This window comes from Uloborus diversus, chromosome 5, assembly GCF_026930045.1.
Source record: "Uloborus diversus isolate 005 chromosome 5, Udiv.v.3.1, whole genome shotgun sequence".
In the NCBI taxonomy this organism is placed as follows: domain Eukaryota; kingdom Metazoa; phylum Arthropoda; class Arachnida; order Araneae; family Uloboridae; genus Uloborus; species Uloborus diversus.
Genome location: NC_072735.1, coordinates 129,295,620 through 129,313,457, shown reverse-complemented (window position 1 = coordinate 129,313,457; position 17,838 = coordinate 129,295,620). Strand labels below are relative to the sequence as shown.

The following is a 17,838-nucleotide window of genomic DNA, read 5'->3' as shown; positions in this document are numbered from 1 at the left end:
CAACGCCCCCTTAATACTAAATGCCTATCGCATTTGTCCCAAAAAGTGTTGACTTCCTGTAGAGCGGGCAACGTTACCTGGCGGCAATATAAGGATGGGGGAAAATTCAAATCAAACTGTTAATTGGTGAGTTTCGAAATTTAAATTTTGAAATTAACCAATGGTAAAGTAAAACAAAACAACGTTAGAAGAAGCACAAATTTGTAAATTACAGCAGACACGTGTTTCGGCGTTACAGGGAACGCCTTTTTCAATGCAAAAAATAATGAGCTTGTCTTTTCATCCATAAGCTCATTATTTTTTGCATTGAAAAAGGCGTTCCCTGTAACGCCGAAACACGTGTCTGCTGTAATTTACAAATTTGTGCTTCTTCTAACGCTGTTTTGTCTTACTTTACTGTTCAGCACAAAGGTTTTTCTTTATCTTAACCAATGGTGTTCTTCACTATTAATTTCCAATACCTTCCGAAAGGTGGCAGTGGCAGGTGTACTAAAATTTACTTATCCTCGTTTCCTCGATTTGGGATCACTTTTGCTCTACGTTAAAAGCGAGAATGCGACAGGCATTTAGTATTAAAGGGGCGTTGGTTTAATTATGATTAGTTGTGGTGAAAAGCAATAGAAATTTAATGTTTTTGACTTTAAATCCTGCTCTTCCTTTTGGATGAATTGAGACACAAAATTTTGTGTATTGTGTCTAAGACTACACTCTCTGAGAATGACTGGGTATGAAAACTTTGAGTTAATGCCTGTTTTAGCTAATGAGATCATATATTCCTTTACCCCAGAGATTAGAGGGTACATTGAAACACCCCATTCCCCCCCCCCCTCCCCCGTGAGTTTGATTTAGATAGTAACAGTCTGCCCACGGATGATATTGAATTTGCAGACGTCCAGTTCAGACGAATCTACACGAATTAGGGGGGAGGGGGTGGAATAAGAATTTGATGCACGTGTTCCCCTCATTTGAATATGACTCTGCTGAATTTAGAGGCTGACATACATCTGCAATTAAGCTGACATCCCTGAAAACTATAGATGCTTCCATTTCCGCCTGTAAACCGGATGTTTGCATTTCCATCTATTCGGTGGTCAGACTATATTCGCAATACACACAATCGTCACTAGAAAAGAGAATCATTAAGAGGAGTATCGTTACTAGAAAGGTTTATGGAATCCCAGTTTCGCAGAGATTTTTTCCTAAACGGGCAGTTTTTTATTGTTTTATTTTTTTCTTTTTAAACAGTGTGCTCAATCTAGATTATCGAGATTTAACTGAACTTGGAAATGAAATATTCATGCAACGATACTGATGATAATTATCCGTATCAACGTCAAGACAATCGGGTGAAATATTTTATCTTCAACTACCATATATTACTCAACTTCCGAGCTATTTTGACATGGGATTGACGTTTTCCTCGTCATGATACAATTTCTTTTTCATAACTTTTTCCGAAGCGTTTCCAAGCTGAAGAAAATGATGCGTTTTTAGAACTAATAACTAATTCCACTTAAACACGTCACGTTTTGCCGAATTTTTAAATGATTTTCATCTGCGACCACTACAATTATGTACTTACATCTCAAGCATGACCGCAACTCTTCCTCTCTGACAAATAATCGTAATTCATCTGATGACTAAACTGAATCTTTTACGCTTCCGTGCCTTTGAGCAGCCCTCCTTATTAAATTACGTTTAAGGATATGATTGGGATATTCATTTCCTAACTCAAACCTACACAGTAATGCTTTATTTATTTTTAATTGTTATTCATATTTTTGATATTTCAACGGCGACTTTGACGTTTAACTTTGGTTGTAGTGAACTTATTCATTAAAATTTTACGTTCAGTTTGTTTGAGTTTTAAAAGTTAGAGCCATAAATTAATCAAGGTAAGCTCATTGCGGGTAGCATATAAATAATCTTCACTTTGTTAGAGATCATGTAAAAAATTGAAGATTAAAAACGTCATCTATCTAATTCATAGCTTGTTTTGCATGCTCTTTTTACTGTTTCATTTCGAAAAAAGATTGTCGAATGATCCAGTTCAGCCTTGTCACAATAAAGCTTTTCCCTACATGCCAAACATGACCAAAAATTTTCATCAAATTATCATGCCGTGGTGCGAGTTTCAATGTTGATGACGTCGGGAGCGTTACTCGATTGTTGGATATTATATATATGAGGCTGAGGATTCTTTTTTATTTATTCTTGTCAGTCGTCAGACTCGAAATGCGGACATTGGGCGCCGCAGATTGGGCTCCGTCAATCGGGCGCCGGGAACATTGAGCGCCGGAACATTGAGCATCGGGAACATTGGGCGCCCAGGTTTTGGGCGCTGTTCAACATTTTCGGTGCCCAAAAATTGTGCGTCCAATCAACGGCGCTCAACTTTCCCAGCACCCAATGTTCTCGGCGCCCAAAATGTCCGGCGCCCAACGTTCTCGGTGCCTAATATTTCTGGCGCTCAATGTTCCCGGCGCCCAGTGTTCCCTACTCCCAATATGCTCTGCGCCCAGTGTTCCCGACGCCCAATCGACAGCGTCCAATCTTCCTAGACCGTCGTCAAGCAAATACGTTGTTATTATTATTATTTCCTTTTTTTTGCTCTTGTTAGATAGTTTGGATTGAAATCTAAGATATTTAAGTTTAAGCGTGATGAGATTTTAAAGAATTTTCATTCGTCGAGGAATACTACTTCGGTGACGGAAAAATAACAGATGCTTCCACATACCCATACTTTAATAAATCTTCCTTTAACTGTTTTAGTGTAGATTCATAATAACCAGTAAAAAGAAAGCTTCTAGACATAAATAATAAATAACAAGGCTGGGAAAAGGGAAAAGGAAAACCCTAACATGGCTGAAAAACAAGTTGCTGATTTGCAAGATAAAATCCATTAAATCTGTTATGCAGTTTCCAGTGTACACCAAATATTGTTTTTGTCCCCAGATTATCCCCATTTGAAGCCCACCCAGATAATACAATGGAAAAGCAGTAATTTCTTAAATTTCGAAGGATATGGTATGGCGCATTGTTAACATTGCTTGGGGAGTCAAAAATATCAGATTCATAGGATAAAGGGGGTGGAGAAAAAAACACGATAAGCAAACCAAGGTTTTCACGATATGCACCTTTTCATGGCGTTTAGCATCAGTTTTTAATTGAAATTTATTTTTCATTGTGTACAAACAATGGAGTTTCACGAAAAAAGCCTGTTTCATCTTGATTCTAGCAACCCATGCTTTCCTTGTTTTCTACTGGTTTTGAAGTGGACTCGTCTACGGACATGCGTCAACAATCCTGAGGTGCACTGTACATCGATTCCAGAAATAACATTAACTTGGTGCCGCATTTAATAGCATCCGCGATTACTTTATTACTAATTCATGTATGTTTTCCAATTTAGAGAAAGAAATAAGTCAAGATACCTAGTTTTCCGTATGAAATTTGATATTTCCCGTCAGGCCCGTTATTTTGGGGAAGGGGGGGGGGAGGTCAATTGCCCTACCGGTTATGAACAATGAATGTTTTTCCAAAAAGTGAGCTTGGCTTGCGAAGTTTTCAGATGAAATTTTTTCAGTGACCCCCCTTTGCGCCCCCCCCCCCCTTCACACACTGGAAAAATTCAAAATGACGGGGCTGTTTCCCCTTAGTCCCTATAAACTGAAAAGTTTTAGAACTTTCCTAAATTATCACGCGCAATCCACATTGGTTCGTATCGCATCTCTGCAAAAGGGAAAGGGGGGGGGGGAATGGTGTGAAACAATCTGACGGTGTAATTACTCCTCAAAACGAATCAATCTTTTTTCCAGTGAATATTCCGGTGTATTCGCCAAAAGAAGACATCTCAGCATTTAATTCACGTCCGATCAGAAATCGACATCAGTAAAAAGTGCGCATGCGCAGAATACAAACGCGGCATTTTCTAGCGGATGCGTTAGACCGTGAAAGAAGATTTGAGAACCCCGATGAATTCGCAAAGTAGCGTCTCCCACAGCTGTCATTATTACACAGAAGGAAATCTTTGCAGGGAAAAGGAACAACTGGTGCCTCTTGGGAACACATTATTCGCAGAGCTTGTTCTAATTCTGCACTTCGAAGAAGAAAAATAAAATTTCCTTGTTCGCGCAAATCGCTCAACGCTATGACTCCATAGAGAGCTCCCAAAAGATGATAATTACGAGACTGTAGCCCGAAGCACCGTGTGCTTGCAATTCCGCATACAAATTTAGAATAGTGCTTTAGGAATCGGTTTTCATGCTCCAGAAAATCATTTTTTAACGAAAGTAAGAACACAAGAAGAAAAAAAAATCTCAATTTGTTAAAATTATGCCTTTTTTTGTTTGTTTGTTTGATTAAAAAAAATGCATTTAGGCACGGGGTGTCTGTCTATGTAGACCAGCATTCGGCTACAGGTTGGCCCCGATGAAATTTTCCCCAGCAATATGTGAAAGTAGAACCTACAACGAAAATATATGTTCTGAATTTTTGAGACATTTCAAAGTTTCTACTTTTTGAACTTTGTACTTATGCAACTACTTAGTAATTATAAATGTACTTTTGCATAATATTGTTTGAAAAAAATAAATTCAGAATATAAGCGCAATTCAGAGTCGACAAATCCTGCATGTCAGGTCAGGTCGCCCGGGTGACTAAAAAATAACCTTGGCGACTAGTTCTCTCTTAACAAGAAACTTTAAGAAGCCATGTTAAACTGGATTTTAATGTAAACAGCGAGAAATAATCTGTTCGGCGCCTAAGATTTAACGGTTTTTTGTCGGTCACTGGTTTAATTTATTTTTGAAACCTCAGTGATACTTTTGATAGGTTACGCTGTTGAAAAATCGAGTTTTTCACCAATGTGCTTAATGTAGTTTCTCCTTAAACGAATTAATTGAGTGTAATGACTAGAACATCTATCTTTTTTGTATTTTGGAACATAATAACAATAGTTGCAGGGGGAACATGTAGGCTAACCTTATAGCAACAGCACGTAGTAGCTGGCTTATACCTGGTAGCATTAGCATTATTTTTTGAAAAAATATCAGTAAACCTTGTGAGTGAGTATTGTGAAATTATACTTTTAACTAGATGTTTGTAGAATTAGTCGTTTTACTCCAAAGCTCGTGTTGACAACAACTCGAAAAAGCAATCGCCAATACATGACTCCTTTCACTAAGCATTGTGATGAAGCTTAACATGGCAAACTATTATAAAATCGATCAAAGCTTTTAATGCAAACAACTATATTCAGTTAGTGTTTAGGAGTTACCTCGGGCATGGGTAATTCTTTGATGCCTCTGGGGGTAATTCTTGGACTCTTTTTGATAACACTTGGACACTCATATATCTGATACAAGTAAGTAAATGCAGGGTGCCCCGATGGGAGGTTCCCCCCCCCCCCAAAAAAAAATCTTTATTTGGTAAATTTTGTATGACGATATCATTCGATAACATTAGTTCCTTCCTCCCTTCCAAAAATGTTAGCTCGGGACGCCTCTGGGTAAATGTTTTTGCGTAATGTTAATGTAATGTTAGTGGCTTATAGAAAAACTTCTGAAACCAATGTTAGATGAAATTATCGAAAAAAAAATCGATTTCAACAAAAAAAGAAATCATTAAAAAATATTTGAAAGCCCTAGTTAATAGCACCATGTTCGTAAACATGGATCATAAAATCGAGGCCAAGTAATCTGAAAAATATTTTTTCACTGAAATAAATTTAATTAAGTACTGAATTACAAAGAAAGTAGTTTAGACTATCTTTTAGATTATCTTAGAACTTTGAAAAGCTACTACCCAGGAATTATCCCAGACGACTACCGATTAATTTGTACAACTTCTTTTGCCCCATATTAACAATCATTGGTTGAATGATTATGTTGTCACAGTGCGAACAACCCTCGCGTGCCAATCAAACGTAAATATATTTTCGATCAGTTTCAATGATTTTTGGGAATGCACGAATTTCCACTGTATTGGCTTTGTGTCGATGAGTTAAGAGTATACTTTTAAATTGAAGGGTCTGTAAAATGGCATAAAATAAAATATGGGTTGGGACCCAAAACCTTTTTGGTGCGGAACTTCATAAAATGTAATGTTCCAATGTTAACCGATAAGTCACGCAATAGATAAATTAACGCATGAAATACTTTGTAGAGTGAAATTACATCGTTATAATTTCAAGCAGTTTCTGGACGATTATCAGTTTGGTGAAGTGAAGTAAAAACTTGATTTAGGACATTTAAATGTCTGGTTCACTTTTATTCTTCACTAGTGGTACCTGCACGGCTTTTCCCGCAGTAAAAAATTAAAAGGTCATTTGGTTCGCCCGTATATTTACAAATAATGGATGATGAATTTCTCGCTAATATGCTACGTTAGTTTGCTCGTCTATGTTATGGTAATTCGCTCGGTGCAGAGGAATTAAGTCCACCAAAAGGTGATAAAAATAAAATCATAGAAAAAGAACAAAATCGAATTTTCGAAAAATCGCTTTGAGGTGCACACTCCCATGCTACAAACTAATTTTGCGCTAAATTTCATGAAAATCGGCCGAACGGTCTAGGCTCTATGCGCGTCAGAGAGATCCGGACAGAGAGACTTTCAGCTTTATTATTAGTAAAGATTTGAGAAAAGAAAATAATTTTTAAACGTCAAACTATTTTTTTAAAACATGACGTTCAAACATTCAATGCAAAATTAAGAAGTTGAAAATTTAAAGAAAGTTTAATTTTTTTCCCCCAAAAAAAGTTTACGTAACAGCTTTAAAAACATATTCAACTCGATTGTATTCGGTTCGATGGAATTTTGTCGACCAGTAGCGAAGCGAGAAATTTCCTTCTGAGAGGGGCAAAGGAAATTTCTGGCAGCGCTATTTGTAGATAGAATTCGATCGAATCGAATATGATCAAATTGTTAGAGATGAATATAACCCTTATTTAGTTCATTAGAACTTATCAAAATGTAGATTCATGTTAAGAATCTGGATACTCGAAAATTTAAATTGATTTAAATTCCGATAGTGATATTTTTTAATCGGTATTGTTAATATATCTGGATACCGTATTTAGCTGAGCATGATTTATCCAAATCAGGAAAAAGTAGTCGGAGAAATGTTATTCAAATTATTTAAAAAAAAAAAAAAAAAAAAAAAATTTCCCCAAACTTTTACTTTAGCAAAATAGAGTGGTGCTTTCAGGGTCATGTAACCTTCTAAAAATTTCCTTTTTTTTTGTCGTGTCCATGGACAATTAAATGGCTCCGTGTGTCTTCAAGACTGCGTCCGCTAGCTGCAACGCATCTGTGCTGTAGAGAACCTCTCGAAGTTCTGAAGCCAGTGGCACCATACCCAGCTGCAGAACATGTGGGATACGGGCCGGGCACTCAAGAATGTGATCCGGAGTCAGTTGGGCATCGGTGCAGTTCTTGCAGGGAATATAAGTTCTCGTTTTGTCGGGAAGAATTTTCATCCCTTTATAGTGGTTTGTTCTTAATCTTGCAATTGTAGATGTTAGGATTCTGGGGTAATCAAAGTCGGTGATGAGGGGCTTCTTAAAGGTATGTGGCAGAAGTCTATGTTTTGCGACAGCATTTGAGTCTGCTAGCGTGATGGTGGTGCAAGGTTTGCCAATGTTTCTGCTTTCTTTTGCTAGGGAATCTGCACACTCATTCCCTTCAATATTCACGTGTGCCGGTATCCATTGCAGCATGCAGGATTTTCCATTGCCGTGCAAGTCTTCGAGTAGGGCATTTATGGCAGAGGTGATGTTGGTTGCTCCGTTTTTGATTGCTTCTAAGGTCGCTTTTGAGTCAGAGAAGATTGCCAATCCATCAGTTGGGACTGAGATCGCTTGATTGTTCATGTAAAAAGTGAGTGCCTCCTTAATCGCAAGAAGTTCGCTGGTGAAGTTAGAAGCAATTATGCCTGTGTTGATTTTATGTGTATATTTATCTCCATTTGGAAGGAGGAAGAGAATGCCAGCACCTCCTTTGTTGAGGGAAATGTCAGATGAGCCGTCCGTATAGACAGTCACAAAGTTACCCCGGGAGAACTTTTCAATCGTCTCAAGGCCTTTTTGTCTGAGTGTTTGTGGGTCTTCTTTTTTCGAGCATGGCTGTAGGAGGTTCAAATTAATCTTTGTTTCCTTTGGTGGCTTTCTGGGAAATAGAGGCTCTTGCAAAAAGTTCAAGGTGGAATGCTCTAACTTTATTTGGCCCCTGATGTCTCCATCAAGTTGGAGCGTTGATGATCTTTTAAGCCTTTTCCTGTCTTTCCATTCGTTGAACACTCTGGTGGAGATATGGTCTTTATTGTAGCAATGTAGTTTGTTGGTGAACTTAATGGTGGTAAGATTGCGCCTACACTCCAGAGGAGGCAGACCACATTCCTGTTCAGCTTTTTCGTTATTAGTGGAAGAGACTGCGCTAATAATAATTTTTGATGCTCGGTGTTGCATTGAATATAATTTAAGTTTGGAAGTGGCGGATGCCGGACACCAGTTTGGGGCAGCATATTCAAGTTCTGGTCTAATAATAGAGCAATAAACACTTTTTAGGGTTTTAGGTCTTGATCCCCATGTAGTTCCGCAGAGTTTTCGAAGTATGTTTAATTTTCCAAGCGCTTTGTAAAAAATTTCCTTAATTCGGCAAAATTATCATCTTTCGGTAAAATTTGGAGTTCCATTCGGCAAAATTATCAACATTTGATGAAATTTGGAGTTCCATTCTGCAAAATTATCAACATTTGGTGAAATTTGAAGTTCCATTCTGCAAAATTATCAACATTTGGTGAAATTTGGAGTTCCATTCGGCAAAATGTGGATTTCTGTTAGGAGATATTATCATTCGGCGAAATTTGGAGTTTCATTCAGCAAATTATCATCATTTCTGCGAAATTTCGAGTTCCATTCGGCAAATTGAGAACTTCCACTCTCCCAAAAATTTAAGTTGGAAGCGCCTCTGGGTAGATTATACATAAGTTAGCTGCTACTGAATTTATGCATCGAATAAATAAAACTTGTAATGGAGTTAGACGATTGAATTTAAGTTCTGAATAGAAATAAAAATATTGGCTGCTCGTCTACCGAATGAAGCCATATTTGAATCATTTGTTCGTTAATTCATGAAAAGTATATTATCGAATTAATTTAACTTTTTAACTAGTCATAAGTCATTACATTTTTGACTCTCGTTACTTTGTACGACCGTCACAGGGCTTTTCAAAAATGTTAATTTTGTGAATTAAAGTAACGTTTAAATCGTCGACGTCTAGCAAAATTCCCTAAAAACTCCTACGCCAGTTTTGAAACATTGCCAAATTAAACGTTAGAATCTTTATGAAAAATAGTAAAACTTCTTTTACAGACCAAACACCCATAGCACTTCTATTGATGCAACTTTTCAATTGAACAATATTGATCCATAGTATAAAAATTACTAGTTAGAAATTATATAGCCCGTTAAATTTATTTTGTAAGCACAGTTTGCAGTTTTTTCGCCGACGAAATTATACAACGTTAATTATGTGCTTTTAGTCACCAATTTTAACTTTGTTCGTTACATGTATTGAGGTACACAAGATACACATTTTTCGTTAATTTCATGAAAATGTTTTCAAATTATTATTATAATAATCAAAATACATTCTCCTTTTCAGTATCGATTTCTTCATTATTCTATCACAATGAACTATTATTAATGCATTTCTTTCTTGTTTTGCTCAAGTCATAATTATTATTACCTAAATATTAACTGATTTCGTTTCGTTAAATTGCCCAGATAGTAAGTACACTTCGTTTCATGAACGTCGCAAAACGGTTGTTAACGTTGTGACAACCATTTTAAAACGTCTATGAAACGGTTTAAAATTACTTGCATTAGCTAGATATTATTACCGAAACGTCGCTTTCTTATTCTTTTACAGTTTAGTTAATTTAAAAATTAATTAAAGTATTTCTTCTAATTTTTCAACAGTTAGTGTTTAAAATCTAAGTGTTTTGTTCTTTCCAGAATCGATTGCTTCTTATTTTGTTACTGGCCGATTTGACTCTTGCATGGTCGAAAAGGCATCCAAAGCCCACATCGGAAGATCACGCAAAGGCTCTGGTTGAACCTGAATCCTCCTCAGAAGAAGTTGATTCATCGGAGGAGGCCATCGAATCCAAGCTTACTGCACACTATACACCCCAGCCAAAAGCCCGACAATATATCCTAGAAGAAGATGATCACCACTATCAACCACATGATTCTGCCAACGGAGGAGGGGAATACATCGACAGCGAAGATCTTAAGTCTCACATAGAGAGCGACGAATCAGAAGGCCACCATGATTCAGATAGCACAAAAAAGGACGATGAATATAAAGAATTTTCAGAGAAGGGAGCACACCAAGAGTTCGAACAAGGTAAGCTGTCACACATGCACATATCGATGTTCAAAATGTATCCGCAGTATATCATACACTAATATTATCAACAACTTCACCCTGCTCGACAACCCCCGGAATTTTCTTTGAATCGTTTTACTTGTCTATCGCTAAAACATTTCAGACTGAACTTAATGAGTACTCAACCGAAAAAATTCGATTATTTGTCTTTCTCAAAAAAAAAAAAAAAGTATTTATAATTTCGATTCTGACTTTTGGAATTCAAATTATATTTTTCGCAATCACGAGCTGCTACAGGACCCTTCTCATTACGGGCTATTGTTTCTAGAAACGACTCCTGTCCCCCCAAGCCAGCCCCTCCTCCTGGGTCTGGGTAGTTACGTGTGTGCATGTGTGTACGGACGTGTGGGTGTTGACGTGTGTGTGTAGGACATGGACGGCACCTCCCAGGAGGAGGGGATAGCGGTGGACAGTGCTGCTAGTGGAGGCTCAGGACCAGAGGAGCAGCTCCTGCATGGGCTGGTGGGCGGCGGTGCTGCAGAGGCTCCTGATCCATTCTGAAAAGGGACCGGACATCAAGGACGATCAAATAAAAGCAATAAGCAATAGTTATTGCTCAAAAAAAAAAAAAAAAAAAAAAAGGCACCAGAAACATTCTGGAAAGTTTTACCTAACGCATATTTTTTTACGAAAATTTATTTTGGATTTAACTCATGGATTATACAATTTTATGCTGAATAAGTATTCAGTTCTACTATTTTCAAAAATCAGTATGCAAGCCAACCCATATTGCAGTAAATTTATTACTGTGGTCCATATCAAGTTCTAATATTTTCACATTGCAAAAAGTATACAAAATGCTCATTCAACATCAACATAATTTAGCGATATTTTCCCATTGAAAAAATGATACAAAATAGCCATTGATCATCAGCATCATTTAGTCATATTTTAACATTGCAAAAATTATGCAAAATGGTCACTCATCACCAGCACCATTAAGCGATATTTCACATTGCAAAAAATATACAAAATGGCAATTCACCACCACTAGCATCGTTAAGCGATATTTCTACATTGCAAAAAAGTATACAAAAATGGCCATTCATCAATAGCATCATTAAGCGAATTAACTCTCAGCAATGAGTTTTTTTTTCTCCAGCAAGATTTTTGGCGAAAAATTGCACATTTCTATCATTGTTCCGCAATCGTTCGTTTCGACTTCGAAATTTGCTTTATCGGTCATTCTTTTCTCGCCAAGTGCTCAGTCTGGATTGCCAAAACTAGGGGTTTGCAAACTTTTACCCCCGATTTGCGGCACCCTTTGAAAATTTATAATTTTCTCACGGTTTAAATCTATCTTTATTATTTGAATACCATTGAAACTTCGCGGCACTCCAGGGTGCCGCTGTATCCACTTTGGGAAACCCTGTCCTAATTAAAGGGCTCCTAAAGTGGATGCCACAGGGAGAGGCGGAGGATTCCGTGAATGTCCATACTATCAATATTACATATATAATAGAGATAGGCTAGGAGTGCCGTGAGAAAATTCTAATCCTTCAAAGAGTGCCATGAATCAAAAAAGTTTGGAAACCCCCCTGGCCTAAGCCTTTCAGCAGTATTTCTGCCAGAATTGTATGTAATAATATATTATATAACACTTACACTAATAAAATAGTGAAAGATTAAGAAAATAAGTGAATTTGCCCCAAGTGTACTTGACAAATTGTATTAAATATTTCAAATCAAAACGTAACTAATATTACTCGTAATTGAACAAGTAATGCACTGGACATCAGTAGATGTCATTTAATTTCTCAAATTTATAATTTTTCAAACATTTATCATCCCAAAAAAAGTATATAAAGTTTGAAAAGCAGAACGCGATGTAGAATCGGTATAAAGTTCTCGTAAATCATGTGGCTAGTATGTCTTTTGCCACTTCTTAAACTTGAAGTTATAATAGAAGAAAAATCTTTCGCTTTAAATTTTTTTTTGCTGTAATCTTGGATTAACAAACAAATTACGAAAACTTACTGATTAAGTTGTGAAAACTAAGAGCTATCTATTAAATAAATGTTAAAGTTATTATTGCCGAGATCTAGTATGTAGATATAGTCTGTAGAGATATTTATTAGTACATTACTTAATTTCAGTCTAATTATTAACTTAAAATTTTTTTAATCATTTGCTATTTATAATGATGCTTTTGCAACTGATTTAAAAGAAGTGTTCCAATTATTTGATTTTATGTAGCTTTAGTAACTGAATTTAAAATTGAGGTAATCTATCAAAAGGGAACAAATCCACAGTTTAGAAGGACTCGTTTTTTGGCATTTTTTATGTCTTTAAGGTGGTCTTAGTCGAACCCTCTAGTATATAGAAGTCCTAACAGTACAAATCCATAGTTTATTAAAGAGTAAAGTTTGACTTTTCTGTCGATAGTAAGAAATCTCCCCCCCCCCCCCAGAACTTTTCCAGGTCATTTTTAACAAAAAGGGGACCATATCCTGATTGAATCTGTTGAACGAAACTTTATTTATTTATTTTTTTAAAGAGCATATAGTACCGAAAATCTCCGAATCGCCAACTGGTATTTCAGTTCTGAATTCGGGAAATGACAAAACATTCGCTATGTACCGAGTGATCTTTTGTACGATTCATGGAACTATGAGAACGATGATATCGATGAAAAATGACTTTCTGGAGGAACACATGGACATGTATCTATAGTTCCACATATAATGTGGATTATGTGTGTATGTTATGTTATCTATGTGTGTATATTATACCATAACTGATTTTTAACAATTCGAGCTCTTATTTTTCTTCTCAACAAAGCAGTCCATTTTTACTCCTTCATAGTGTTTTCAAAAATAACATTTTGCTCAGCGTTTCGCCATTTAAAAAAGTTTTTTTCACATTTTTTGTGTGAATGTTCTAGATGAAATATTTTAATCTGTGTTTCAGAGATAATCTTCTTGCTATTATTACCTTTTAGTTTCGTTCTACTCCACTACGTCCCACATTTTATGAAATAGTTCAATCATAAACACCTGCAAAGTACAAGGCTAGGAAAAATTCTGACTTTCTGATTCGGTTAATCTTATGGACACCTGATCCACCAATTTTAAGTTTAAGTACTTTGATATGATTTGGTGATGTATTTGGACTCGATCAACATTCAGATTTTCATTCATCTCGTTTTCCGAACAAATTGTCACATATCCAAAACTAAAATGAGTGTGATGCCCTTTGCGATCAATTACGTACCCAGAAAATATGATAAAACAATTTTGCTATTAGCCTAATTTGTTTTTTTCATCTCCTGAACATTTTTAGAAAGTGAATATGTTCCCTTCTGATAAATTAGTCTTCGATTGTAAACAATATTTTATTTTTGTCTGAAAAAGTTGCTGCATATTCTGTCTTTTATTTAAAAATATTCCCATTAAAATTTTAAATAAATGAAATAAGGTGCATGTTAAAATGTGTGAAGGCTGTTTTGAGCTTAGAAAATAAAAGCTTCGGGATTTGATGTTCCTTTGGAATCAGGAGCTTTGTTCATAAAAATAAAAAAGTTATATAGTAAGGTGAAAAAAAAAGTAGGTATTTTTATGTTCACTTTTTCCGGTAAAGCAGTTCATGAAAATCAATCAAACAGAAAATGCGGGCAATAATGAGACTGTTGAATCAAGTTGTTAGCAAATGGGATGTGTACAAATTTATTCCAAACGTAGAACAGCGGGTAAGTTTACTGATACTTATTTGAAAAATGAATCATTTCGCTTATGAAAGAATACAAATTTTCAGTAAGTCTTGTAACGCACATAACTACAGAGAAAAGTCGTTTAGTGTATTTTAATTAATTATATGCTTGTAACCAAACACTGAAATTTTTCATCAGTACAGTTTTAAAGTGTTTCTCTATTTTGACTACAGGCGGAGCTTCTTTCGACAAGCATGCCAAGGATCATAAGATTGATAACAAAGAAGTGGAAAACATAAAACAACATGATGTTGGTGCCAATTATGGAGGGGAAGCTGTCAAGGAGCACAAACTCGGGAAACATCGGGACAAGAGCATAGGCCACAAAACTCACGGTTTCAAGAATGTTTATCATAAAGAAGAATACGGTGATCATAAAACATTCCATGATGAATTCCTAGACAAAGATTCTCTACACGATTATGATGATCATCATGAACATAAAGAGATGAAAGGAGGTAAATTTTCTAAAGGTTTGAAGCATGAAGGGAAGAACAAAAAGTTCGACAAAGGAGACGAAAAGCATCAATGGGGGAAAAGTGGCTATGACGGTTCTCACGAAGGAAAATATGATAAAGGTAGACATTCTACAAAACATCATCAAGGAACTAAAAAGCGCAAAGGACATCACCAAGCGGATTTGCATAACAAAAAATATTCCGTGCACAAAATCAAGAAAGGAAATCCTCCAGCATACAGCCCTCAAGTTGGTCATCATGGTCCTCATCAGGCTCAGATACAACCTTACGTGCCCCATCATCATTCGCACAATGTTTACAAAGAGCACGTGCCTATCGTCCACAAGGAATCGTACCACGACCACCCAGAAGATCATATAAAAGATGATTATCCTCATGACCACGACGATTATCGAAATTCACATGAAGTAAATTACGATTCAAAAGAACATCATAATGATGATCATTCCACTTATGGCTCTGAATATCGCAGTCACCATGGCGGACAGCACCATCCAGATCATCATCACAGCGGCCATCATAATCAACATCACCGGAATCATCACCATCATCATCACAGCAGCCACCATCCAAATCAACAGCAGGAAGAACATGATTTCCCACAGCAACATGAAATCGAAGCCGAGGAAAGAATTGCAAAGAAACATCACAGTAAAAACACCTTCGGGAAACAAGTAGAAGGCATGTACAATGATGGAATTGCTCAAAACCAAGAACAATTTAACCAACCTCAAACTCGTAACTTCCAGCCATCTTATCATAGCGGGTTTCTGCCCTATATGCAGCATCCCAGACGACCGTCCTTCGAAAGCAGGAACCGCAAACAATTTCACGATGACGAGTATCAGAAGCGGTACCATAGAATACTTTTTGGCGAAGATAAGCCTCGAAATTATCATCATCATTCTAACCATCCTCGTCATCATTCGCAAAGTCCTACGCAATTGCACGGACATCATCATGGACATCACAAACATGACGCTTACAAACCTCACCCTACGCATTCCAAAAATTATGATCAATCATTAGACGCACGAGCACATAGTCAGGAACACTTAACTCTACCGGAAGAACAAAATGACAGAAGACAAGAAAAAGCGGGATTGCGGCGTAACTGAGTATCAGGAACTGAATGCTTAAACCTGAACATCTATTTTTAAACTGCAGTGAAATCCCGAACAACGAGTTAATCCGTTACAACGAACTTGAAGGAACTGCAATTTTTTCCCCTGTTCTCAAGCAACGTAATGGAAATTAAATCGGGACTAGAAATTAAATTCGTTGAAACGGATGTTTCGTTGTAACGGGATTTCATTATACAGTGAAAAATCCCTTTACAACGAACTTGAAAGGAGAGCACTTTTTTTCTTATTGTAACTGAATTCAAGCAACGTGGTGGAAATTAATTCGGGACTAAAAATTAACTTTGTTGAAACGAATATTTCGTTGTAACGGTTTTACTGTACAGTGAAAAATCCCGTTACAACGAACTTGAAAGGACCGTAATTCTTTTCCGTTGTGACGAAATTCAAGCAATGTGATGGAAAATAAATCGGGACTAAAAACTAATTTCGTTGAAACGAATACTTCTTTGTAATGGGATTTCATCGCATAGTGAAAAATTCCGTTACAACGAACTTGAAAGGACAGCACTTTTTTTCCTGTTGTAACGGAATTCAAACAACGTAATGGAAATTAAATCAGTGACTGAAAACTAATTTCGTTGTATTGGTACTCGTTGTAACGGGATTCCACTGAATAAACTGTAAGTACCTTCACTGGAAAAGCTAAAACATGGACACAAGAATCTGTTATCAAATTAGCAACATTGTGCTGCAACTCAGAACATTAAGAATGTAAGGTAACACAACGATCAATGTAAATATGAATACAAAACCAAAACGATAAATATTAATGTGACTTGTGTAAAATTAAATTATGCATAAGGCTTAGATTAGGATACGAACAAAAAGAAAGTCAATAAATATTATCAACATCACAAAGAAGAAATATGTTGTTGAAGCGGAAGTTAATGCGAAACACAAATGTTTTACCGATCCTTTAGTCTTTGCTTTAAAAACTTAATTCTTACGAATATCACAGAAGATAAAGTTGCTAAAATTGTATTTCATTTATTTTAGTAGATAAATATACGTGCAAAAGTTGGCAAGTTTGTCCTTTGAGTCAATAACGTGCATTTAAAACAAGGATTAAAGTAGAGATCTCAGAGGGCTCAGTTAGGAAAAAAAGAGAAAAATAATTCAACAGCTTTTCAAATTTTTTTGCAATAAGAATAACGCTCAAAATATTTGATTTGGAAATAATTAGGTTTGCTTTAGAAAACTATGCATGGTGCGAATTTAAAAACTTTACATATTGTTGTCTCATTGATTTTTTCAGTTGAAAAATTCCTGAAAGCAAAATCTAGTAGACTTGATGAAATACCTTTCTTTTTCTTATAATTTAAATTCTTTTTTTTTTTTTTGGCGACGTAGTGTTTTGCAATCCAGTAATTTTGAGTTGAGCATTTATTTTGTAATATAATTGTTTACACGAGATGACTTTGTAAGAAAATGTTTCATTATGCATTTACTCTTAATTAACCGTTTGCTCGATGCTGTAAAAGAAGCTGTGAAATTTTGTGTATTGAATGGATTCCTTGTAAATAATTAAATAACAAATAAAAACTTTTTTATGTATACGAAGTATCAAAACAATATGAATAACTTCAAATTATTTAATGCACACTGTACAAATTTACAAATAAGAAACAGCTTGCTTTTTTCATTTGTGAACTAGGATATGTGTTTGGTTTTTATTCCAAAGAGAAATTCAAATATTAACGTCTGAAAAAGTAAAGTTGACCTTAAATTGAACAAATTAAAAAAAAAAAACAATGAATAGAATAAATGCAGCAAAAAAGTGGGCATTCACTTGGATACACTAGGGTGGGTCGAAATTTTGTGTTCCAAAATCGCTTTGCGTTCAAAACGAATGGGAACCCAGAATTCACCCCTATAAATCACTGATAGACCTTTTTAAATAAGAACCAAGTTACTATTTCTTAACTTAGCAGTCGGATGAAACGGCACTCCCATAAGAACCAGGGAGGCGGAGGGGACTTCTGGAAGTACATTTCGTCATACTTCAAGAAACTTCATCTTTAAACATACAATGGCGCAACAAAATACATTTTC

General features: G+C 36.0%; 1 protein-coding gene across 1 annotated transcript in view; it reads left to right on the top strand.

Annotated features, from left to right (window-relative positions):
* LOC129222215 (histidine-rich glycoprotein-like) overlaps positions 1-17,322 on the top strand; it is a 39,402-nt gene extending 22,080 nt beyond the window's left edge. Inside the window, exons 2-3 of the mRNA XM_054856693.1 lie at positions 10,018-10,411; positions 14,336-17,322. Coding sequence (XP_054712668.1) covers positions 10,018-10,411; positions 14,336-15,759 — 1,818 coding nt within the window. The 3' untranslated portion in view covers positions 15,760-17,322. The remainder of the gene's footprint in view (positions 1-10,017; positions 10,412-14,335) is intronic.
* The last annotated feature ends 516 nt before the right edge of the window (positions 17,323-17,838 follow it).